Raw genomic sequence first — 26,682 nt, forward strand, 5'->3', positions numbered from 1 at the left:
ACTAAGGCATGGTGCAGTGCCCAGCAGCGGTTAGCACTGTAATAAAAAGATGCTGGCATCAACCTTGCTGCATACTTCTGGGCTTTAAAAATAGAAGTTGGAAACCACATTACTTTCTTCCTCTCTGGGGCTCAGAAGCCACAACAACAGCTCTGCCCTAGGCTGCAGCAAGCTCCCAGCTGGGTGGTGCAAGAGACCAAAGCACATCTCTCAAAGCAGACTGCTCCTTCTGGCATGGGCTGCCTGCTCATCAGCATGAGCTAAATGTACAGAGACTTACAGGCTGCCAGACACCAATACACAACACAGGAAGGACTGCTGGATGTCTCAGAAGGTTCTGATGGAGAGATGCACCTACCAAAATGCCCCATGATTACACTGCTAGAGTCATACCATCAGGCTGCTGTTGGAGGTCGGTCTTTGTGCCGGTGGACCAAGGAGCTGCTGAGGCCATTGCTACTTTTGGAAACACCAGAAACAAGGCTGGGATTTCCTAAAGCCTCAGTGCACATCCCCCTGAAAGGGAATTATCTCCAGCTTGCACCCTCCTGTGCCAGGCAGACCCTCCCATACTCAGCTCTGCAGAAGAGCAGTCACTGCAGCAGTGCTAGCTACTGCCTGACCTTTGCAAGCGGTGCCCATCTGTTCTCGGCTCTCTGGCAAACCTAGAAATCATTCAACTGAACCTCATCATGCCAGGAAAATGCAGTTCCCCTCCATTAGAGGCTGAAGCTTTATCACTTCAGAAAGCATTTCATGCTGTATTGCTACAGCACACCCAACCCTGCTATGGTGGTGTGAGAAACCTGCAAAGCATGAGAGGTCCCAATGACCTCAGCCACTGAAACGTGTTCACCACATCCCACCAAAGGATAAATGAGATAAAGAGAGAACTGGGGGATCCGTCTCACATCTCCCAGCCACAGTGGGCACAGCACTCTCTACCTGCTAACACCAATCCTGCAAGACCGCTGCTCAGACAGGCACAGACCTTTCCATGCAGTGACAGACACAGGCTCAGGGCTGTATACCATGATGCAGCTATGGCCAAAGTCCCACACGTGTCTCACTGACTTCAGCATTTCCAAATAACCCAGAAATTTTACTTGGAATAGGGAGGTTTCTGAAAACAGAGAAAGAGAGAAGCGCCAGATCCCACAGGGAGGGACTGAGTGGGTCGGCTCACAGCCTGGATGGGGAGAAGTCTGAAATAGAAGAAGCAACTCTAAAAATAAGTTGTCTGAAATACATCCCTGAGTTTCAGCATGGTCAATCAGTGCAAGTCGTGCTTTATCCACCCAAAGGACAACTTAGATTAGGAGGTGCAACTGTTGTGACTCAGCCACTGAGAGCTACTGGGTAGCTGCAGTCCTGTTACAGCGCATTACAGCATGACCCAGAGGAGCCTGCCTGTAGATCATGCTGGGGCTGTCTGCGTAATGCAGGAGGACATCCTATTCTCAGGGGTATTTGAAGTCAGCCTAAATTCAGATGCAGGTAGTTTAAAAATGAACCAAAAAAAAAAAAAAAGCCCCAAACAAACAAACCCAATACAAAATGACAAAACCAACCCAAACAACTCTGAAAACACAGAAACAGTGCAACCCTGACTAGTGTAGGATCAGCACATCAACAGCAAGCTGCACAAATGCATCCCATTGTTGGTTTGGACTGGAAACTTTGGGGTTGGGTCTCCTTCAGACTGCATGTGCATTAAGGAGATGCATGTCAGCAATAACTTGCTCTGTGCAATTATCAAATACTGCATGCATTTGTGATTAACTTCAAAAAGCATAAGTACTTCTAAAGAATTCTGTTATAAATTCAAAACTTGGGAAATCTAAATTGGAAATGAAGCTTGGTTGTAGGTTTGATTTCCTGGCTTGTACACTGCAGATCTCTCTCAGCCCCCAGGGTACAATGGCGCTCTGCTCACACAGATGGTGCAGGCTGTGTCTGGGGAGTCGCAGACCTGCAAGGTGACAGCTCAGACCCTATGGACTAGTGCAGAACAACACCTAAGGGACAGGCTTTCAGGGTCTCAAAAAGGTGAAGCAACTTCTTCCATGGCCAAAGGAAACATGAGAGCTTCCTTAAATATTTCAGGGACTGGAGCTGCAAGCCTTAGAAGGCAACATTTTTATCCCAAAATAATGCTCTCTAAAGTGCTACTTCCAGGAATAACCGCTTTGTGTTGGCAAGGACCACAACGTCCAAAGGAATGTAATGAAAATGGCAGCCCTTCCACACTGTCAGCTGCTTCAGTTCCCAGAGCCTACAGGGAGGCCTCCACCAGTCTCATAACCCAAAGCTCTGGCCACATGCACCTCCATCACCTTGAGGAATGAGGAATGAGGCAAGTGTCAACCTCCAATTCCTTACCTTTGTCTTGCTTCTCCTGGTCACCCTGCTGTCTGTTGACAGTCACTTTGTTCATATAAATATATTCTTCATCACCACCTGCACACAAACAAAGGCAAAAGTGAAGCCTTTATATACCCTGTGTGGAAAAAACTTAGCACTGGGAAAGCAAAGACAGATGTAAGAAGTGTCTCTGCTAAGTGCACACTAGGGAGAGCGTGTTGGTTGAGACAATGTACAGAAAAAAATCCCAAGCAATAATAAAAAACAGAAAAATTAAATGCTGTGCAGTCAGGAAATTCCATAAGTTAAAATTTCTACTTAAACACTAACTTAGCCAAACAGCACATCCTGTGTATCTTACAAAGTGGATTAAATAAACTTAAGGTTTAATAAGGAAAACAGAAAGGATCAGGAATCTTGGGAATCCTCTGCTTGTAAAGCTGGACACATAACTATAGTAATTTTACATAAACAATTAGAGGTCATTGCAAAAATAATCATCATTTCATTTGCTCCTTTTAATTTTCATGTCTCTCATCCCTGCCAACCTCCAACAAAATGCTGCATTGAGACCCCACAGCCGTTCCCACAAGAGCCCACCGCCCCGCGCCCTGTCTGTACCGCTGGACTTGGTGTACACCCGCAGCAGGTCGGAGAGGAAGCTCTTCTTCACAAGAGCAGTGCTGCTCAGGTTCTCCTTGTCCAGTATCCTCAGAAAGTCTTCAAGTTCTGTGAGCAGCTGCTCAAGAGCTATGAAAGCAAAAGAAACAATGGTTGGCCAAGCAGCTCGGTGGCATTCCAATAGAGGACACACATTGATTTGGTGTTTTCTATTTTTCTGCATTTTTTCTGTGCAGGAATAACTTACATTTACTTTTCCAGCTTCTCTGGTACTAAAAAGAAAGCTCTGAATTCATTCAACCTGTTCACAGGCTGCTAAAATCTGAGGCAAATACCTCCTCTTCTTCCTATAGACCTTTTGCTCAAGGGAATTAAAATCTAGAAGGATTTTGAGCATTAGGGCTGAGACTACATAAAAGCAGCCAGCAAGACTTTGACACCTGAACCTTGGGTCCCTTCAAACACCTATCAGAAGTCACCTGGGTTCTTATCTATCAGTGACCCCACTTTTTGGCTCACTCCTTATTTCTCTGCAATGACTTGACAACATCAACATGCCCTGTTTTCATTCTGAGGAAGTGCTGCTCAGCTCTGCCACTGACCAATGGGGCTGACAGGGCTCACACTGACCAGTTTAATCACTTGCTTTTGTTTGCTCTGAAATTTTTCATGGGCTAATTAGCAGCTGTGTCAGGAGCACATTCCGCAGAGGAAATAACAGGGTGTTATGTGAGAGAGGAAGCACAGCACGCAAATGACAGTGAGTGGGAAAAGCAGGCAAAACTCAGCTGATCAGCAGCTCCCCCCAGTACCTCAATGATGCTTAGGACTCTGGGGAAGAAGGGCAGCAGAGTGAGGTTACCACTGCCAGGCTGGGACCCCTTAGCACACCACCAAGGAACAAGTGGCTGCTACATCTGGGCAATTTAACTGGAGCAATATGCCTTTGCCTTGACTTACAGCATTTTCATACTGCTGGGTGCCATGTGAGTCATGATACGCAACCATGAGCCATAAAAGCACCAATGTTTCAGCTCTACAGGGCAAAGCATCTGAAGCTTTTAAGTGAACTTAATGATCCTTAGAGGTCCCGTCCAACTTGGGAAATTCTATCATCAAGTGCTACCACCTGAGTGTCACAAGGAACACTGGTGCAGGAGAGCCACTACCTTCTCACTTGCCCATCTTTAGCTGCTGACCGCTCCTCAGGTGACAGCTTGTTAGAAGATGGAAAAAAAAGTAAGTTGCTCTAAGCTGTAAACTTTTCTGTTGCTAGCTATTAATTCAAAATCATGCTGCTGCTCTCACACTGTATTAATCTTCACTAGTTTGACTCTTGAATAGTCTAATGAGTCCAGATCAATCAGTAGTGGCTCCAGAGGAAACGACTAACTGCTAGCTCTTCACCCTTCATCTTATACCCTCTATGCCCAATTAATTCTTTCTGGTCTGATTTAGGACCATTAGGGAATTGAGAATGTCCACATCACACTGCATTAACTCGAATGTTTTTGTTAGCTGCTGTTTTGCCTGCCCACCATTACCCAGAGAAAGTTAGAATCATTTCAAGAAACAATAGCATTTTTCATAAGCTACAAGGAAACAGGTAGTGTCTGGGGACAATATTAGATACCACTGATCACTAAACAATGAACTGAGAGCACTTTGCATCAAGAGTGCTGAGCGCCTGCTGCTCTCCAGCATTAGGGAGCCTGCTTCTCCCCAGCTTCAGGAAGTTCCACTGGGGCAAACCCCAGCCTTCCCATAGCCACTTATCTGCTGCAGCTGTGCCCTTCTGAAAATCCAAGTTGAGGGTAATTCCTACTGAAGTCAGGCCTAAGAATATGTTCCTATCAGTTTACCCCAGGACTTCTGTGTTTCTGGGATGGTACCAGAAGTAACACAGCACAAGAAATAAGTAATCTCAATTTGAAGGTTGAAGTGGTTGCTTGCCCCAGTGGCCCACATGGAAGTCGTGATCCTGTCTTTGCAGGGAGGAGAGGATAATTCTCTCCTCCACCCCCACAATGGCAGAAAATGACTTTATTCTTCTCCCAGGCTTCCACAGCAAGCCAGGCTCTTGTGAATGACACTACAGTAGGTTACATTTTCCAGCCCACCAAAGCTGCATTCAGGCTTGCAGTGATTCAAAGCAGCTCATTTGGGATGCGATCTAAGGGACACAGAGGTCAGTGGAAAGACTTTGTCAGACTTTATGGGATTCAGACTCTAAGGACTTGAGAGATTAATTTTGCTCTTCTTCATCAAGAAGCAGCATATAAACCATCTGCTTCTATGCAAGTATCACTTTCATCTCAGCTGGACATTCTCTATCCAAACCTGATACCTGCAAAAATAAGCCACCATCAAAATGAATGTGACCATTCATTCTCTCATATCAGAGGAGAACAATCTAAAACTGATCAGAGTGATGAATGTGGGAAGGATGAAGGCTGAGTACAAGGCCAGTCTACAAGATCCTCTGCAAGCAACAATCACAGCATGTCCCAGCAAGTAAGTAGAATTAAAAACAGTTATGAGCCCACATATGTCAAACCATCTCAGGTCCCAGAGTGCTGGAAATTACTGCTTGATCTCAGCTAAAGATCTCTCGTGCTGTGGTGATGATGTGCTGAACATATTCAGGGCAAACCCACATTAGTGGTTATCCAAAGCAGTCTGAAACAAACAGCTCTTGCTCCTGGCAGCATGTGTAGCAATTATTCCCATTGCTTTGCTTGCTCTGCAGGGCAGCAGCTACAGATGCAAGGAATGCATTTTTAAAATCAAAAGCTGCGAGTAGCAGAATAAGAGATCAGAAGTAGACAGAACCCAGACAGTTCTGTCTACTTCTAACCCAAACAAGGCAGTGCAGTTCTCAAAGATGCTTTTGTGAAATGTCCTCCCACAGCTATAAGGCTCTTCTCTCATACCTCTTCTTTGCAAAGCCCCAAGTGCAATGTTGCTCAAAGTAATCTGTCTACCTATCTACTTCTATTAGAGGGACTACTTCAAATAAATACCTTCACAGCACTTGCAAAAGTCCTGCCTTACTAATGAAAAACTGATTAGCTCTGAGGTTAAGGCTGGGGAAAGCAAGGCCCAGAAGAATAACAAGATTTACCTAAAGTCAGCTGTCTATCACAGGTCCTATCATACTCTTCTTCATGGCCACAGATCTCAGTCATGGATACAACTATAAGGATTTCCCAGTAAGCAATGAAGAGAAGTGTGGGAGCCTAATTGTCAGCGCGCAGAACTTGACTGATCCAAGTGACGATTGCCAGTGAAAAAACAGAAGTTTAAAATACACAGAAACCTCACTTTTTACTGGCGTATGAAGGACTTACAGGGCACAGACTTCAACCAGAACTACCACCTCCTCTTGCCTGCACTTAAATGGATGAAGAGGGCCGTTTTCCCCTCCATCTCAACACAAGACAATGAAATCATTTTGCAGAGACTCCTGAGCAGCCCTCTGACCACAGCAGATCTCTCTGTACGAAGGTTGCAACTTTGGTGGCAGCAGTAAGCAAAGAACTGCCTGAAACACAACTGATCTGTTTCAATGTCAATTCAGTGACAGAAGAGAGCACTGAAAAGGCTTCTTTTGGCTCCATTCTATGGCCTTTCTTTGCAGACAGAAAGTCCCTTGCACTGCAGCAGCGTCTGTCCTAGTTCATGTAAAGTCAGAGCCAAAAATGCAGCAGCTTGCAAAGCCCCCATTGAGGAAGCACATTCCTTGCAGTAGAGCTGCCAATTTTGCCTGACACCAAGGTCACTGAAAGGTAAATGACCATTAAACTAGATTATAAAAAGCCATTCCCTTCCAATAATCACTGATCTTTGTCATTTTGCTACAATAACAACCTATGTCTACATCTAATTACTTCATAACTTGACCTTATGAGGAAATGGAAAGACAGGCTCAGAATGAACTTCCACTCAAGTGTTTTAGTAACCACTGGGCAGGATTGTATTAGTCCATTTGATCTAAATTATTATTTCTTTTATCAAGGTAGAGGGGCCCCAGCCACTGGGTAAAGGATTCTAATAAGATACATGCAGAGAGAGGAAGTGGAAGATAAGGAGTACCGTTACTACCAGGAAACTAGGGCAACCCTGCCTGCTGCTGGTGAATTGGAACTAGATGATTTTGGTGCTCCTTTCCATCTCAAGCCATTCTATACAGGTGAGAGTGATTTAGCAAAGGACACCGTCTGGTCTCTGGCCTATCCCCAAAACAACCTGGCTTCCCTGTGTCCCAGCTTGCAGCTCTCACCCCCAATCACTCTTCTCTGAACCCTGATGCACAAAGAGAGGGGAACCATGTGGCTCCAGTAGGTGAGCGCCTCAGCAGTGCTCAATAGGCCAATGAATGCAGGACAGCAGGCAAGATGTTTGCCAGCTTGGCTTTCACTGCCATAAACCAGATCCCATTCCCCAGGCCGACATATACTCTGACTGACCAGCCTTTCTGCTTTAGCTTTTAATGGAAAGAAAAAAAAAGAAAAAAGAATAAAAGACTCAAATCCAGTGTCAGCTGGATGAAACTCCTCCATTTTTCACAAAAGACTATTTCATAAATATTTGTAGAAAAAAGAAATCTCCCCACAGCAAAATGTGAAGTGCTGTGTTTATCAAAGGAAAGGAAAACAAATAATACCAAAAAGAAAGAACACCAGGCTTCCAGTAAACACTGAACTTTCTCATTGAAGAATCGCTGCTAGACTAGGGGGGGAAAAAGGGGGGGGGGGGAGGGAAGGCAAAAGTCATATAATTAAGGCAAGCTAAAGTCCCTCTAAACAAGGGAAATTAGAGAAGTAGCATATTTTTCCTATTAAGCCTGCTGTGTCAGCCAATTACGACCAGTGTCACAAAGCTGTCGGATTTCCAGACATAATGAGTGCTAACAAGGAAGAATGAAAAAAAATAATCCAGACTGCTTCTATTGATGCACCTAAAATCCAGCCAGGAGCATTGGGCTCGTCTTTGTTGCAAAGGATGAATCATGGAAGGAGAGAGGCAAACAATGTGTCTGGTGGGCTGTGGGCTGTGAACTGCACAGATGAACCCCACCAGCTCTGCGTGGGCTGCTCTGGAAGTTGGAACAAGTCTTGCATTGAGAAAGTGGCAGCTCTAACCTAGGAACTCTGAACTTTAACAAAACGGCAGCAGAAAGTGCACACAAAGCGTTTCAGTTTGCTGAGCAAACAACAGGCTTCTCTTCACTCCACTGGAAGACAAGGAATGGCATCCAAGAAAAATTAAGGAAAAAAAAAAAGAAGGAAGAGAGAAGGGAAGCAAGACATGAACACTGCCATAAGGAGCTCTAAGCAATCTTGTAGTGTCGTGTTGCTTTTTTATGTGCAATATAGGGGAGCTGAATGAGAATTCAGGGTGATACTGCGATGTCTTTCTTTGCAAAGCTCCTCAGTCTTTCCATGACAGACCAACTGGTGAGTCACTGGAGCTCACACTGGCAAACAAATTGGTTGGCTGAGAGCTGAAAGGAGCCAGTGTCACCTCCCTTTGTAAGCTGCCCCCTTAGCAGTGTGCCCATCGACCTCATGAAATGCCTGAAGCATCATTAGGCGGTAGACTGCCTGTCTGTGCTCCAGTGTTCAGTGATGGCAGAAGCACCAGCAAGGGGCTGTTTGGGCTGTTGCTGTGAGAAGCAATGCGATCTCAGCATACAGGGGACCAGGTCGTGTATCACTCGCCTAACAAGTAGCTCTCATTGGAGCAGGATCGAGCAAGGGAACAAGAGCGAAACAACTAAGGAAATAGCAGCACAGAAGCCAAGAGGGCAAGTTGGGATCAAACCAAAGCAGGACAGACATCAGCTAGAAAAATATGGAGCAAGTCAGGCAGGGCAGGATGTTAAAGAAGGTCCTCTTCCTAAGGTAAATATCCCCGAGAGCAGGCTGGGGCAGGCTCCCTTCCCAGCAGGGAGGAAAACAATCCCAACAATTTTGCAAAGCAGAAATCTTGTTCGCTGCCAAGCCCCAGAGCTGGATCCTCCAGTGGCGTGACAGAGACAGAACTTCCTCTAAAGCTGCCACCGCTGATTCCCTTCTCTCCCCACAGCCCTTCCTGCTAAGTTTTCTCCCTACTCCTTCACTTTCCTGCTAAGATTTAGGGCTTTTTTCTCCCCTTCTTGAGAAGTTTTGTTCTCTCGCACTCTCAGTCCTTAAGACTCTGCACAGCTACTTCATTCTGGGGGTTGGTGACCACCGGACCCATAACTTAGAGGACCGGTTGTTTGCTATCTAATATAATGTATCACTAGATCCAGGAAGGGGCTACTAAGAGGCGTTTGATCAAACAGAACAGCTGTTCTCATGGAAAAATAAATAAATAAAATAAAAAGCACCAAGATCAACTACGCAATTCAATTTGACTTAGCTCAAATACAACATAAGCCCACTCAGCTCAGACACTTTCTTCTCTTCCTTGATGCAATGGGTGTTCCATGGAGGTGGCAACAAGTGCTCCTATACCTCAGCTCAGGGCCTTGCTGGGGGAAAACTGCTCTCTACCACAGCCAGCAGCTGATTCCCAGAAGCACTCATCTTCCTTCTTCAAAAGGAGTAGCCCCAGGTTAGGGCTGCTTTAGCTCATACAAGGAAAAATAGATGGTCTTGGATGGTCTCTGGGTTAGGGAAGATGGACTGTTGTCAAAGTGTTGCTGCAGACCTTGCTTCATTCCTGTCCATCACTCTGCGTGGCTATATCCAGAGGAAAGCACCACCTCATCCCTGCCCTACAGAACAGCAGAACTGCAGGCACACAGCCACCCAGAGCCCATGGCACGGGATCCCTCTTTCCCATAGGAAAAGGAAGCCTGGGATGCCACGTTCACAAAGCAGTGACTGGGAAAACGTGAGGCCCTAAAGAGATTAGCTATCACAGTGATGGTGAACGACAGCCCTGGAACAACACCCCGCAGTTTATACCACATCAGTGCAAGTACAGGAGACTAACTGCCAAAAATACTTGGAGATGGATTTCTCTCTTCTCTCTCACAGGCAAGAAACAGATTAAAGGAAGCTGACAGATATACAGAGGGCTTTTTTGAGTGTTTTGGTTTTTTTTGTGGGGGGGGATGGAGGACATGCACACACACATGCACACCCCCTCACATCAAAGCATTTTCCCACCATTCTCTGTTGATTTAATGGCATCATTCCTCCAACAAACAATAGAAACATAACAGAAGGGGAAGAGAAAGCAAAGGGTTTGAGAAAGCAAAAGTAAGAGCCCTGGGGTCAGAGAAAGACACAGAGCCCTGGTATCTCCTGTCTTCTCCTTGACATTTCCTCTACAGCAGAGCCCTTTGAGCTGTGCTGTGGCATCACAGCCAGGGCTGAGCCCTTTTCTAGGGTTGAAGAGCAGAACGACTGCACAGGACTGCACTAGTGCAGGGGAGTAACAGCATGCTGATGTCTACCCAGGGAGGCTTGAAACTTTCTCTGCAGTGCCATGATACAATCATTAGCAGACAAGCTCACTCCAAAATAGTATTAATAAAAATAACAACAACAACAAAAGAAGTAACAACATACAATAGTAATAAAGAATTTGCAGACATCACCTAGGACTGAAATTCACCAACTATTCTAAACCAACTCCTACTAAACTTCAGTTTAGGCTTGAGAAGTGTGGAAATGAAAGGCTTAGGACTGACAAAGTACTGCTTTCTCCTGCTCCGATCCACCAGTGCTCAGTAGGCACATCCCAGCAGGGCCCCAGCACCTCCCAGCACACAAATGGGGCTGAGACAGCACAGCTTCAGGACAAAGAATGGCCTTTCTATTTATTTATTTATTTTTCCCCAAGAAAATTGGAAAAGTTCTCCCTTTCTATCCTGTGAGGCACAAGAAATGAAAGCTCTCAAACCAGCAAAACAACCATTTACTGGATAAAAAAGATTTTCTTACTTTGTCTTGCACTTTGTTTACGTGAACGAGAGCCAGTAATGCTGAGTTAAATCTCCGAAACCCATTACATAAATACTCTGAAGGTATCACTAATCCTATCACAGATTTAAGAGTTAGATCATTATTTTCATTTCCCATTTCAGCAGAAAGTCAGTGACAAGAAGCTGCTGATGAACAAACTCAGGCCTTTCCAGCAAATTCAAGAAGTTCCTCAGAACTTCTCTACATTCCCATCTGACTCTTAAATCTCACCCAGAACAGATTTCTGACTTCTGAGGAACCCTTGTAGCATGGCTCTGATTTATCCAGCCTTCCACCTCTTTTCCCAAGGAAGGTTCAGGATGGATATTAGGAACAACTTCTCCAAAAGCATGATTGGGCACTGGCACAGGGTGCCAAGGGAGCTGGTGGTGTCACCGTCCCTGATCAAGGATCGTGGAAGAACGTGAAACTGAGGGATATGGTTTTGTGGGCAATACTTGTGGTAGGTGGAGAGTTGGACGTGATGATCTTAGGGGCTTTTTCCAACTTCAGGGATCCTATGATTTGATGGGGAACAGCTGTGTTATTCTCAGTAACCCTCTGTTCCCACTTAGGTTATTTGAGGGTGCTGTTAGGATCATGCGGGGCACCCAACACAGCAGCACAAGCAGGCAGCAGCACTGAGACCAGCACACAGCAGCACTGCCCTTGCTCCAAGCTCTGTTTTCCATCCAAAAGGTGAAGATAACATAATTAAACACTGGTGCTAATAAATTAATAGTTTTTAATGAAAATAAAAAGTTGAAAGAAATCTCTAGCAAGTTCTTGTGAGGCACGGCCTGGCTCACATGCGCTGCTTTGCTTCCAGCACTGGAACCAATTCAGTCAAGGACATGATTAGCATCCTGCAGGCAGGAACTGCTCTTGAGACAGTTTTCTAGTGCTCACAGACAAAGAGAAACACATCCTCAAAACCAATAGCTAGATGGTGAGAAAGCTGCAATCAAAGCAGCAGCACTCTGGATTTGTGGAGAAGGCACCAAAAACCAATGGCCATTCAACATGTGACGGTCCAGAGAAAGGGAGTCACATCAGGAGGAGAGCAGCCTCACAGTGTATGCTTCAGATCTTACCTTCATCACAATGCTTTGCCCATCCATTCCAAAAGCTTGATACTGCTTACAGAAGGATTTTCTCCTTTACCATCCCCTGTTCCCATCATCCAGAGGCTGTCCAGCCTCACAGCTGCATCAGCCCTTTCCCACGCAGGCTGCCACTGCAAACTTCCACTCAACCTTTTGCCTTTCCTTCCATCAATTTTGTGCTTAAGCTCCAGCCCCAGAGGCAAAGATGAGGCAGCCAGGGAACACAAAGCCACAGAGCCTTTAAATCTTCTTGGGTTAGGGAAAACAGAAGGATTGTTTCTATTGTGGTTTGGTGCAATTTCATTTGTTTTATTGTTATCTGCTTGCCTGGCCTTACTAAGCAACAGAAGGGCAGGTGAAGAAAGGAAAAGACAAATGATTAAGGAAAACATTCCCCATTTTTATGGCTAGGAATGTATTGTTGCAGAATTAACTGAGAACAATAACGTGATTTTTTTGAGATAAAGAAAAAGCAGTTCTGATTTCTCTCACTTATTTCAGCAGCAATAAAATGAATGGCAGGAATAGGGGGTGAGAGTTTGGAGACACTGGCTGCTTCTTATCATTGCCTCCAAGGGAGTAGGCAGGTTCATAGCCCTGCCCAGCCTGAGGGGGTTGGAAAGGAGAAAGAGCAAAGAGGAGCTCCATTCCTGCCTTCACAGGGGCAGCTGCTGGGCAGGTCTCATGCCCCATGAAATGCAGGCCAAAAGCATAGGAACAGGAGCTGCCAAGCTCGTGAGAAATGTTCATTCTACTCCACAGCACTTAGGAAACATGCAACCTAAGTTTCCTCTCCATTTTGAATGCTATCTGCCTGAATTCTCTAGGTGGAACATACTTCTACAAATCTTCCTTCACTGGGGATCAAGGAGGTCCAGGTGCTATTGCCAGAGATGTAGCAGAGAAACAGAACCTACAGGAAATTCTCCCCAACAACACAGCACATTGTACTTCCCCTATGCATGCTTACCCATTCTCATGCAGAGTGCATTGGAGGTAATACTTCAGCATGCTTTACCTACATATTCTGTATGACTATCTCACGGTGTTGCCTCAAGAGGGGCAGTTAAGGATGAGTGCTGCATGTTGGTACAATAGCAAAAGACAAAAGTCCTGGATGCAGGACAAGACACCTTGATGAGGACCAGTGTCTCTGCCCATAGCAAGGTGAGGGATGGTGCAATGCTGAGACACTGCCTTCACCAAGGCATTTTTCTCTTAGCACACCTCACTGTACCCACACTTTTGCTACCTGCCTAGGTCATCTCACTCCGATTTCCCTGACCTACTTTAGGTGGTTGCGGGGACCACACTCATACAAAGCAATGCTACCTTTCTTGCATGAGTCAGCAGCAAGCAACAGGAGAGCTGTTATTTGTAATTGAAAAGGAATTAAACGATTTTGAAGACGGGGTGCCTTCTGGACTGGTAAGCTGACTGACAGCAGGAGCAATTCAGAAAAGGCAACATTATGAAAAGCAGACTTCAAAAGGAGAAGTGACAAGGGCCAGAGTGTTTGTGGTGCCGGAGGAAGTCATTAGAATTTAAAAGGGATGCAGATTGGGCAAGTACACTAGGCTAAGAAAGCTGAATTGCTGCCAAAAGTTTCTTTTCGCTTTCCCATTGCTTCCTAGCCTGTTAGAAGTGCAGTTCTATGCACGTCTACGTCTCAAAACAATTTTCAAGAAAACCCTTCAAACTGCTGGAAACGTGAGAAAGGTGCCACCACCACGAACTAGATGCGTCCTGACTCCAGTTTTCCTTTTAGCTTATAAACAGCTGTCTTATTTTCATCATTTCCAAACAAGAGAGGGCTTCTGCACATCTCTCAGCAATAAGGAATTTCTTGGAGAACTGGAGCAGTTTATCTCCCCTTATCACCGTTCAGAGGGCAGTGTTTTTGTGAAGCAACAGCTTCAAAGACATCTGGGGACCGTAAGCACTGATGTTTGGAAGTGAGCAACCTGCCAGATCAGGAGTGCTGCTCCTGCAGGAGAGCTGATGTTAGTCATAGATGAAAGTGAGTGAAAAACTCACTGGTTTCCACTCACCTAGGCTCATTCCCACATCTTTGTTGCTTTGACATATACACTGTGCCACAAGTGGTTTTGTAACTGAGGACTCCAAGTAACATGAGGCTACGACAGTGACTACAACAGCAAAAGCTGAGCTGAAACCTGTCATGCCTATTCTGTTTTCCTCAGCAAACTCAACATTGAGCTGAGTTTGCTCAACTCATGTAACTCCTACCATCATCTTAACACTTCTGGAAGAGCAAAAGCCAAAGCTAAAAGTCTGCAAGGTGACCCAAAAGATTTGCAGTTCTGGAAAGAGGACAAAGCTGGTGTTACCGCAGGGACATTCCTTCCCATCAGCTATTCTCCACCTGAAGCCTATTTTCTTGATATTTTCCCCTGTTGCAGAGACTCCCTTGCTGGACACCTCATACCCAAACAGTGACAGAGAGGATTAAAGTGACTCAGCAGCCCTCAGGCAGCCAAGAGCTCAGGGCTGCAGGTGAGATGCAAGTCAGCCCAGAGGAAGGAGCTCCAGCAGTATGCTCAGTCAGCCTCTCAGCACTGCCCTGCTCCCAGCTGAGCAGGTCACTGTGGTTAAGTCCCTGGGGTTGCTTATCTATCAAGTGAATAAAAAAAATTGCTGGAAGTTTGGCAAGCTTAAACAGCCTTCCAGTAACACTCTGAGGAAGCTCAGAGGATGTCATAATGCAAAGTATTTACTGAAAATTGTCTCAGCATTCAAATGCTCCTTGAGGATTTAGTTCAAGTGTTGGATCCCATCAGTTTCAGACTTGTAGATGTAACCATAATTTCAAAGGGAAGGTAATTTCCACCCTATGTTACTTGCTTACCTCCACATCTTACAGGGTGCCCCTTTCAAAACTCCAGCAGCTTTGATGGAAACAACAATCTTTATGCAAACACAGCCACTCCTGAAACAGGACTCATCCCAAGGCTTTTGCCAAGGAGGCCACATTCCAGGACATGTGGCACACAGGCAGAAGTCATCTTGCTATGGAAGAACAGACACCACTTGAAAAGTTGATCTGGGAGGTATCAACCTGACCCTACCACAAGCAGCCACCTGAGCATCAGGGCCATGAAGGCAAGTGGACATGTCACCAAGCTCACCCCTACTGCCCTTGGTACCAGTGATGAGCACATGTTCACTGGCTGAAAATGCATGTTCTTTGGCCATGCTATCACAACAGGCCAAGCTGATTTAATTGGACCTTTGGACTTGCACTGGAAGTTGGAAGGCTGTAGTGCACGAAGTATCTTTCAACACTTGCTGAGTGCAACAAAGACTGTAAGAAACACGACATTTGCTGTGGACAGTTTTCCTAACGCAGGTGCCGAGAGCATTGCTCTGACAGAGCATGGCTGCTGGCACGTCATAGAGCAAGAATGCAGTTTCAGAACAACACCTCAAAGGTGTTCAGAGAAATCCGATCACTTCATTTCCCAGCAACAGGATGCAGTCTGGCTGGGTGACATCTCATCCCACTACTCTGACTGGGTTGCCTATAGTATTTCCTCCTTTGTCAAGTGTGACAGCGCACACTGTAGCTAATGCAACAGTAACATCAGGTACCTGACCCAGATCAAACCCAGTCTCTTAGCCAGTGGGAAAGAGATCCAGCATTAAAAGCTTTGAAACCAGAGCAACTCACAGGTTTCTAAATACATGATCACCAACATCTGGGATTGAAGGGATTTAAAGTAATTTTGGTTCCCTATAAAAACATGCGTTCTTTTGAGCCCCACTGAAGTCTACCAATATAGTTTTGTTTTAAAGCACAGGCAAGAAGGACACCTTCTTGGATTCTAGTTCTATGAAGAAACAAACAAGAAGTGCAGAAATCTCCCAATTGATGTCACAGAGATCCAGTTGTCCAGCTCTGGGAATTCCAAAATACCACAGGAAAGAAAAACATCAAGATGAAACTGAAAGAAAAGTAAGCTACATTTCATTGACATGGGAAACCACAAACCACTCTACATTCAATAGGAAGCCCAAACATGGGGATTTTCTGTGTTTATGAGAAAAAAAAAAAAAGAATCCTCCAACTTTAAAAAGCCAGTAACTCCACTGGGCTGCTGGTGCTCTCCTCTGGGATAGGAGAGACCCAGGATCAAGACTGAGCTTTAGCTGGTCTGCACCCCAAACACCAATTCTTCTGGAGCAGCTGTCTTATATTTTATTCCATTTAAGTTGTCCCCCTACATATCTACTACTGTTCCTCAGGGTAGGAGCTTGTCAGAGGGAGTGATCTGAGAGGCTCAGGCCTGTGGACATGGGTTTCCCAGGCAGTGCCATTGCTATGAATGCTGTTTATGACAAGAAATCCCACCCATAGCCTGATGAGCTTTCACAAAAACAAACAAACAACTTTTGTGTATCCTCAGTGAGGAAAAACAATTTAAAAACAACAACACAGCAAAGTCTTGACAGATCAGAAATGACAAGAAGGGGACAAAAAAAAATTAAAAAAAGAGAAGAGAAGAGAAGAGAAGAGAAGAGAAGAGAAGAGAAGAGAAGAGAAGAGAAGAGAAGAGAAGAGAAGAGAAGAGAAGAGAAGAGAAGAGAAGAGAAGAGAAGAGAAGAGAAGAGAAGAGAAGAGAAGAGAAGAGAAGAGAAGCTTTCTATGCTATCAGCGTAGGAACAGCCCAAGCTTAAAGCAGATAAAACTCATCAGTATATCTGTTCCTTTCTGTTCTCTTTATGTCCTAACTTCTTTGTTTTCCTTCCCTTCTCCCATTGCCCCAGCAAGCACTCAGGGTAAGACTTGGCACTTTCTGTTTAGAGCTTGTCCTGTGTAGCCATTTGGTCAGGAAACAGTTGCTAAGCCCTCAGTCAGCATCCCAAGAAGGCTCTGACCTACGTGGCGGGCTTCAGCCTCCCTCCATGCAGCCCAATGCTGTTCCACATGCTTCCAGTTTAACTGGTGAAGTCAGCTTGCAGGAGAGAGCCACAAGACAGAAAACTGGCACTGAAAAGCAAACAGCCTCAAAAACAAGAGTCATTAAGCAACCCTGAACTTCTGTTTGAAAATATTTAGACGGGACGTCTTGCTGATTTGACACATCTGGTTTCCAGAAGGACTTGGGTCAAAGCTATGGTGAGCAATCCTTTTCACAATGCCCACGCAAAATGGGTAATGGGAGCCTAAGACATGCTGCCAAGCCTCCCAGCTACAGGGGCACTTCAGTCTGCTCCACCTGTTGAGGAGCTGCAGCCCAAGTGGCTGTCCCATTGGGCCTCTGCATATGAATGTAACCTGCAGCAGAGCCTGTACCACCTACAACAACAGATGGATGATCTACAGGTTCTGTGAAAATCATGTATTCCCCTTAATCCATGACTAAGAAACTACAAGCCTTTATAGAACGCTGCATTGTTGTGAATGGCCTGTTTATGGCCCTGATTTACAGTAAGGGTGTTGAGTCTGTGGTTACCTCCATCCCTTGACAGCACACACAGCTCACTCTGCATCAAGACAGTGACAGATCTGAGCCTGTGATCAGTCTGGGAGGATGTCCCAATGGGAAAACAGGCAGGAGCTTGCCAGTGCTTTCCCAACTGTAGGAGGTTCCAGACCTCCCAAAACATCCCAACCAGCAGGGCATCCCAACAAGAGGGGCTCCTCAGGTATATGCGATGCTCATTCCTAAAACATCTCTCCTTCTAGGAGAGGCAGGAAACAGGCTTGGTGTTTTAAATAGCACAGGAATACTTGTTTCTTTCCCTAGCTACATTACATCAAGCCAGAGAGCACCGGTCAGGAAAAAAGACAAAAAATAAAATAAGGCAGCTGATAGTCCTCCCTGCACACTTCCACTCAGACAGGTACTTCTTCTCCACAAAGAATCAGTGAGCCACAATACATTTTGTCTCCTGCTTACCTAATTAAAAATAGACCCTAAACCACAACAGGCTTCCATGTCCTTACTACTACCCAAGTAGCACCAACAAAGGCGAGAAGGCAAATGCAGAGCGTACACAGGGGACCTGGAAACACCCAGATGTTCCCAAAATAGCTGCTGCCCGGAATGTCACAGCTGGAGCACCCCTGGGAGCTCGCTACCCACACAGCAGAGGTCAGCAGGCACATTCCTCCTCTAAAAATACTATGAGAAAGAATGGCAGAGCAGCAGGCCCAGCTTAGCCCCTTGCAGGAGCCGCCAGCCCTCCCTCAACTACACACCATCATTTGGAGTGGAAGAGCCTTTGGGTAAAAGGGCTGTTTCTCATGGCGTCCCCTGAAAGCTGCTCGGTCCAGTGTTTGCTCTGCAGCAGCACTCATCTGAGAGCATTAAAAATAAAAGACCTGCAACCAGCACAAAAAAAACAACAGCACTTAGCTCATCACCATAGGAACAGTTTTAGTGATGTGGCAGCCAGACAGCCAGGTCCTAGAGGCTAGTGTCCTCCTGGTAACCTTGGGAAAATCATTGGCTCTTAATTACAAATCTGGGGAGGACTGGATATTAGTGTTTGCACTGCCACGTTACATCTTGGCTCTGTCTGAGGCTTCCCTTGGCTCCCAAGGTGCTGGAAGACAAACATGTATTTTCTTTTCATTTCAGGATAGCTGAAAGCCACAGCCTGAACAACAGCGAGAACTGTATGCAATTAGGAGTACATGAATAAAACAGCTCTGAACAAACAAACAGAAAGCCCCGGGCCTCAAACCCCCAACCTAAACCCTGAGGATGCAGTAGCAGTGGGGTGGCTGGGTCCAGCAGGCCACTCCAGCAGCAGCCTAGGGTGCAGTGTTTGGGTATGTGATTTTGGGTCTCAGCACAATAAACCAGGGGTCTCAGCTCCCCTTGATCACGTGGCCTGTAGTGGAACCCGACCACTGACTGAGTTGCATGTCCCACAGGTCACGCTTGTGGCATGTGAAGGAGCCCTTTCCTTTATTCACTTCCCATTTCCTGCCTATTTGTTTCAGCAGCGAACTCCCTTTTCTCATACTGTGGGTGGGATCTGCAGAAAGGAAGGGAGCAATCCCTCTCTGCATGGCTCCCTCTCCACAGCGGGTCCACAGCCCCTTCCCTTGCCCCTTCCAGGAAGGAAGAAGCCTGCAAACACAGCCAATCTGAAAAAAAGCAGCTTTTCATAGAAAGCATGGAAAGAGGTAACACTGACTGCAAGCAAGGCTGGGCATGCAGCTTCCACCGAAGATCAATACCTCAGCACAGGGAGAACTGTCTCCCACGGGTAAATGGCATCCCCAGGCAGCATTGCTCATCAAGAGGAGATCAGCTGCCAGAGTCCTCGGAGAAAAGGGAAACGCAGGAGAATAACCTAAAGCTCACTGCTTTGGTTTTGTTTTTCCAGGAGGAAAGGGGCTGGGAGGGAGAGTGGGGATGCTGCAAAACAATCTGAAAACAAAAAGAAATAAAAGACAAACCAACAACCTTGACTTCTGAGTTGATTCCAGCAGTTCAGAAATCTCCCACAGCAATGAGGGTTGCAGCCCCAGCATTGCTCACACCACGCTAGCGCGGGGCAAGGCAGTGCCAGCACTCCCTGTGTGACCCCCAGCAAAGTTACCTGGCTGCAGAGAGCATGAGGGAAATCATGAGCAGCCCTCTCATCTCAGTTGCTGCTGTAAGCAGGATGAATCTTCAAAGACCTTTCCCATCCGAGCCTTTTTCCATGCTTCCACCCCTGCCTTGAGCTCACACATCAGGATTTTCAAGCAAAACACAAGCAAACCTAGCCCTGCAGTTTGATGCCTTGTCCGTGCTCTTCATGAACTGACTGCTGATCAGTTCAAGGCATAAAGCCAGAGGTGGCCACAACCCAGCCTGAGGGCAGGTGAGGAGGAGGGAACCCACCATCTCTGGCCAAGACTCCCAGTGCATAGGTCTCTCCTCCCAGCTCTGCCTGTCTGTTTTGTCAATACACACACAGTGCCAGATGACTCAGCCTGCTGCTTCCCCTCAGGACTCACAGCTGAGATATGGGCAGCAGTGCAGGAGAAGAAGGTGGAGGGAGCAGCTTTGCACCGTGTGAAAACAATGTCATTTGTTTTGCTGGACAGACTGCTGCCCTCTGACAGGGACACACAGCAAAGCCAGAGCTGCACGGCACCCGCTGCGAGCAGCTGTAGGGCCGAGCACCTTGCAAGGTATGTCCTTTCCAAAGCCACACAGACACACAGGGCCCTGCCCAAACAAATCCTCCAGCAGCTTTCCGCCAACACAGCTGTGGGTGTCAAAGGCACTGACTCAATATGCTGTAATTTAAAACCAAACTCATCACTTCAGCTGAAAAAGAAGAAAAAAAAAAAAAAAAAAAAAAAAAGGCTTGGTTACCCTCATGACTTATTCTCTCTACCTCTCCTCCTGAAAAACAAGAGATTACTGGGCCTTTGGCTAAGAACTGCTTTCTGAAGGGATGGAAACCTTGACAGTGGTCACACTTAAGGAGTAACAGATGTACATTTCCACTAGAAATCCCTTCTGCCCAGCTGAAATCCAGAATGTGTGAGAGACCCAGTGAGACATTCTCTGATGAGGAACATCCCAGTGACACTTCCAAAGTTCTGAAAAGAAGGCAGCCAAGGAGCATCATTGTGGTGAGCACCATGCTTGGCTGGGCTGGAGACAGCAACGTGGCTCTGCCCACATCAACCACTGCTGGCCAGGGGTGGGAGCACACCTTTTGCTGTTAGCAAAGGAACTGGGAAGCATGGCTCATGAGTGCATGGGAAACAGTTCTACATTCCAGATGGTGCACTGCCTCTTGTCCTTTCACTAGAAAAGTCTGTTTGTCTTCTTTAATCCCCCCATCAGGTATTTATACAAAGTGGTTAGAACCCTCCAAGCCTCCCCTTCTCCAGGCTGAACAGTCCTAGCTCTCCCAGCCTCTCCTATGCCAGATGCTCCAGTCCCTTCATCATCTGAACCAGCTCCTACACACACACCACTTTGTTGTAACGGGAAGCTCAGCACTAGACTCAGTATTACCGGTGACTCACCAGGACTGAATAAAGGGGAATAACCACCTTCCACAATCAGTTGCTGTATCAAACACTCCTTTCAGTCTTCTGTTACCTGTGAAACAGCTGGGGATGTACTCTGCTCCATCAGCCAACTCACTACTGAACAGCACCATCCTCAGTACTGAGCCCTGTAGCATAACATTAGCAACTGGCCCCCAGCTGGACTTCCTGACACCAAGCAGCAATGGGATACAGTAGCCAAAGCCTTAGTAAAGTCAAGATCAACAAAGTCCCCCTTCTCCCCACAGCCACCAAGCCAGTCACCAGCATTTTACATCAGCACTCACCTGCATTCAGTTTACAACTGAAACACTGGCACTCTACCAAATTGCATCACACCCCTCCAGCAGCATCTGAATGCCTCCCACCAGTGCATCACATATTTTCCTGTCTTGGCTTTGCTTTTCATAGGGTTAGAAGAACATCTTGTACAGAAATTTTGTATAGCGTATACAAAACAAAACAAAAAACCCATACAAATAGATGGAAGCTGCTTTGTAAAACTCTTGGGTCAGATCCAAAGAAGCCCTGGTCTTTTACAGCCTGAACTTCACCCCAAACAGAACAATTCACTACGCACTGACAAAATCTTGATTTGAGCTTCACAATAAGTGGACAGGTTTGCCACAAAGGGACTGGACTATTTCAAGTCTGCTAGCACACAGGGAAGAGGTCTATCTAGGGATTCATGCAAAAGCCACACACAGGCAGCTCCTGGCCAGATAGAATGCATACACAAAACTCTCATGAAACAGCTAAGTACAGCTCAAGCCTTCAACTGTTCCCTGCAGGCAAGGATCCTCCCCACACACCCTAAAGGCAGCTGCTTTGTGATATGAGTATCATGGATTTACTCCCAGTGCAGCATCTGGATCATAACTGCTCCAGAGCTCATGTTTCTAAAGGCTTATGGGTACAGGTGGGGAATGGGATGGCACCTGCTTAAAACAGATGCATGTGCTGGAATGCTACTACATCCTGAAGTCTTCAGCTCCTGGAGGAGAAACACTGTTTCTATCTAGCATTATTAATCTGAAGAATCCCAGAAATGCTCCAGGGGGATGAGTCTTCAGGCAGTGCCTAGTCCAGCTGCATGCTTAGAGCAGCAGTCACACGTAATTCAGACTGGGTTCCTTGGGGCTTTCTCCAGTGATCAGATCCTGAAAACCTTGAAGGATGAAAATCGAACTACCTCCATGCAACTTTGTCCACAGCTTGACTCTCTTCATTGTCAAGGGTTTTTCTCATATCAAGTCTGAGCCTTTCCTGTTGTTTCTGTTGTGTCTTGCTCTCCTTCCACCAAACAACTTCCAAATAACCTTCCACACGTATTGGCTTACCCAAAAGACTGGTGTAATCTGCAGATTTGTTGAGATGCATGCTTCTCTTCTGCCAGTTCACCGATAGAGGTAGACCCCAGGGCAGACTCATGGGAAACTCCTCTAGTAACTAACTGGTCTTCAGGCAGAAAACAAGCCACAAACCTTTTCTCCTTGAACTCCAAAATCCAGTCAGTTATTAACTGATCTACAGCCCTCCCATCCACAGCCCAGCCACTCATACAGCAGCATCCCAGCCTGGATACACATTTGTGCTAGATAAAGCTGTCTCTGTGGCTAAGCATCACCATTGCATTCAAATGCAGAAAACATAGTGCATTTGCTCCAAAAAAGTCTTTTTGACCTGAGTATTCCATCTACCTCCCCTTGTTTGATTCAGACTGTTATGACAAATGAGACTTTCCTCAACATAGTCAGAATTTCATCCTCAAATTGAAATAATACCAATTGTGTATACAAGTATTCAAAAATCAAATATAAGCACTGGAGGGTTTAAGTCAAATATCATATTTCAAACACAGACTCGATCAGCATGAGGCCCTTGGAGGGCTTGGACAGCTCCAGCCATCAGGCAGAGCTTAAGAGGTGCTGTGGGAACAGGAACAGAAAATTCACCAAAATGAGTTTATTTGTGGGCAAAGTCAGAGCAAATCCATTTTGATTTATTTCTGCTTTGAAAGAGACATTCAACAGCTTCCCAGCATTAATATATTTTCAAACTCAAGTCCAGAAAGGGTTTAGAGCTACTTATGCCCAGTTACTGTACATTTCCACAACAGCGTGAGCCTTGGCAGGCTACTCAACCAGCTGGTGAGCCTCAAATCCGCCAGAATGTGAGGAATCAAATATTTTTCCTCCCAAAATTCTGAGCAGCTGTTTCTCAGGAAAGACACTGGCCAACTTTCAACAGATCTGCTGGACAGGAAGTAGATGCAATCACTTTAACTTTGCTCACAAAGCCAAGGGTGTCTTCACCTCTCTAGCACCATTTTAAGAGTGATTCTTTCACAGCACAGAAAATGTTTCCTAACTTAAACTAAAGAGGCTTAATAAGTATGCAGAAGAAATATCTAAGGAACTGAAAATAAAGCTGTATGCTCTCTGTCATACCTCCCTCCATACCTTTTCCTATCTCCTACCCATATACCCATTTCAATGGCCAAGAAGCTTTCCATTTGAGGAACACAAAAAGCTAACAAGACCCCTGTGCTTCTCTTTCCTCTTTCTTTTCCCCGCCATTGGCTACAGTTTCAGTCCTCCCCTGCACTAGCAATGGTATCCATCACACCCTCCACTGAGCCATATCAACTTTAATTCAGTGGAAGGTATATGCAGCAACAACAAAGTGGTTTCTGGTGGAACTGGCTCAGAGGGTGGGCTGCCTATCAGAGCAGGCATAAACCAAGCAGCAGAAGTGCCTGGCCAGGGTGAGGGCTCCCCCTCCCCATGGGTGTGAGGTGCTGAGCAGCTCAGGCTCCCTCCCATGATGACACCCTTAGAGACCTCCCACTCACTTCGCCCACTCCCTTCATGCTCTCACTGAACTGAAAACAGGCAAAGGTCAGGTTATCCCATCCCTTTTTCTGCTATTGGTCTCTTTCCACCTCTGGCATCTCTGCTAATTCGAAACCACCCACACATTCACTTCACATGATAGCTCAAGCCACTAACATCTAACAGCTGACTTTTCTCCCTAACTTGTTGATTCAGACATGTTTTCTTATGCAGTAACCACTCCAGGATTTCAAGCCTATTTCATATATCCCATTGCTTCCCATCAGAAGATCTCTTTCAGTTTGGAGCTTTCCTGCTGCTCTGTATTCCCTACCACAGGATCTGTCTCACAGGACTAAAGCCATGCCATAAGGCTAGCAGGTCTTTGGGCAGCCTTGTAACTTGATGATCTTGAACCAAAATGATCCTATGATCACTGTAACACTGCTCAAGTCTCCATGCTCTGGGCACAGGGGAACCTCTTGGTGCCAGGTACTGCTCTTTCCACTTCTCAAGTGAGGGTTCAGAAAGGAAATAAGGAAATTCCTACTTAGGTGGGGACTTTCCAAGGCTGCTGGGGCACCACAGCCATACCTGAAGGGGTGATAAGGAACTAGAAGAAACTCTACTTACTTCTGCTGGATTTGGATCAGAACCCTTCTAGGTAAAAAATAAAATACAGTTAATGGAAATGTGGCGTGCGTGGAGCTTTCACTCCTATTAGCAGGTCTGTCCGAGAGGACAATTTTCCATGCATGCATTAAGCCAGTCCAATACTGACATCAGCTCATTCCCATTGATCCTGATTACATAATAGTGACTTAATTCTCCATAGAATTGAATTTTCCATATGTTTGGATCCTTTACTGTTGCTACATGATTTCCTTGTTCCCTTTTGCATTTATTATCCCTTTGTCCTATCACTTAAACATTACAGTCTTCGCTGCAAGCACAAATTTCTTACAGGCTTATTTTGACTTTTGATACAATGTTCATCCTACCAATCTTTCTCCAACTAGAAGACATGTCAGTGATGACAATACTGCAGTATTGGGCACAGCCATAGCTTTCAGGATTGTCACTAGTTCTGGACTGATGTTACATTTTGTTATGACCTACTTAAGAGTAGTTAAGAGCAGTTATGGCACCCAGGTACATTTACTACTATTTACAATTCACAGACATCAGGTTTACAAGATCTGGAGGTTGTCCAAAGAAAGCTCAACAGATTGCAAAGTTTATCCCAGTATAGCTGTGGATGAATAGTTTTGCCGTGTATTTCCACTCAAAAGACAGGACTGTTCCCATCAAGGGTTACAAGCCACATCATAACGTTGCAGGAGGACAGCAGTTTGCTTCTGAGCTCAGGTTGGCTGTGACACTTGTGGGAGCTGGGAAAGTTCTGATTCAGTGACAGCTTGCAGTGTGGGTACCTGCATCCTCTGCACATCCCCTGGTTCAGACAACATCTTCCAGCTCTCATGTCACAGTAGTGGCTGTTCTTTGGCATCATGGAAAAAAGTGTTTTTGTTTCTGTTGGGTTTTTTTTGCCATGCCAAGGAAGGAAATTATCTTACTGTTCCATTATACACACCCAGGACTAATAATTCACATCACATTCCAAGGAATAATGAGACCTCCCAGATCATGGAGTAATCCCTGAATGATCTGAGGAAAGGCACATCACTTGGAATATTGAACTTTTAAATGGGGAAAACAACAGATGATACATACTTTCTGGAATATGGTGTAAACTGAATGATTTTAGGGACTTTTTTCACTGTTTAACTCCTTGTACTCTATAGCTTGAGTCACCTCATCAAACAACTATTTCATAACAAAGCCTGTTACTATCAGGGAAGGCTAGAATGAGCGTTAAGGCAGTCCCTGCTGCCGGGTTATCACAGAGGACCTGAACACCCTGAGCATCCCAAAGGAGCACGCCTGATGGAGCATCACTACCCAATGGGCTGATCCCCCTGTCCAGCACATTGCTCCCCTTGCTCTCTGGTTTGCCAGTAAGCAAAAATTGCCTGGGCAGAAGCTAGCTAGCAGCTGCCTGCCAGTAGGGTGGAAAGGAGAGCAAATGTCAAAGGCAAAGCAGGCAAGGAGGTGGAATCGAAAGGCCTGGCCATTCTTCTCAGCAGGAATAACCTGCTGGACAGCAGGAGGTTCCACAAGGTTACTGTGCCAAAGAAGTCTCTATCACCTACCACACGCAGCCACTGAAACCAACAAATAAATGCTCTCTAAGGATCCCCCTCTGCTAGATACCCATGTGTTCTTAACTTGCAGAGTACAACAGCAGCACAAAACATACTCTGAGCGCAGAGTACAGCTGAAGAAATACTGAGCACCAGTAACACTTTTGCACTGGGACTTGCCAAAAGCTTGCTGCCTCACACCAGACACGTTTCACCACATCCCCTTGCTCATGGTCATGCAGCACGCTGACCCAGCCACCCAGCCTCATGCATGCCTGTGCATCGCAGCCTGCACTGTGACCCAGCCCAGGTCCAGCTGTGTTTGCTCGGGCAGCTGCAGTGCCACAAAAAACAGCTGCATGGATCTGGGTCGGACACCTGGCTTCAAATAAAAGCGGTTCAGTAGCAAGAATTGGCCATCTCTGCTCCACACATCTGGAGCTGACCCTGTGACTGAGTCAGGCATCACCGCACCTGCCTTCTCACCACGGAGCGGTGGCAAAAGACTTGCATCAAATCAGGGTGGCAAGGCAGCAAACGTCCATTACAGAG

At 46.0% G+C, this 26,682-nt stretch overlaps 1 protein-coding gene across 7 annotated transcripts in view; it reads right to left on the reverse strand.

Moving 5' to 3' along the window:
* AFAP1L2 (actin filament associated protein 1 like 2) overlaps window positions 1-26,682 on the reverse strand; it is a 54,813-nt gene that overhangs the window by 19,392 nt on the left and 8,739 nt on the right. For all 7 annotated transcript variants that reach the window (XM_072340031.1, XM_072340030.1, XM_072340029.1 and 4 more), the window contains exons 2-3: window positions 2,986-3,114; window positions 2,383-2,460 (exon numbers count right to left, since the gene is read on the reverse strand). In XM_072340031.1, the coding sequence (XP_072196132.1) occupies window positions 2,383-2,460; window positions 2,986-3,114 (207 nt within the window). The remainder of the gene's footprint in view (window positions 1-2,382; window positions 2,461-2,985; window positions 3,115-26,682) is intronic.

Source organism: Excalfactoria chinensis, chromosome 6 (assembly GCF_039878825.1).
Source record: "Excalfactoria chinensis isolate bCotChi1 chromosome 6, bCotChi1.hap2, whole genome shotgun sequence".
Classification (NCBI taxonomy): Eukaryota; Metazoa; Chordata; class Aves; order Galliformes; family Phasianidae; genus Excalfactoria; species Excalfactoria chinensis.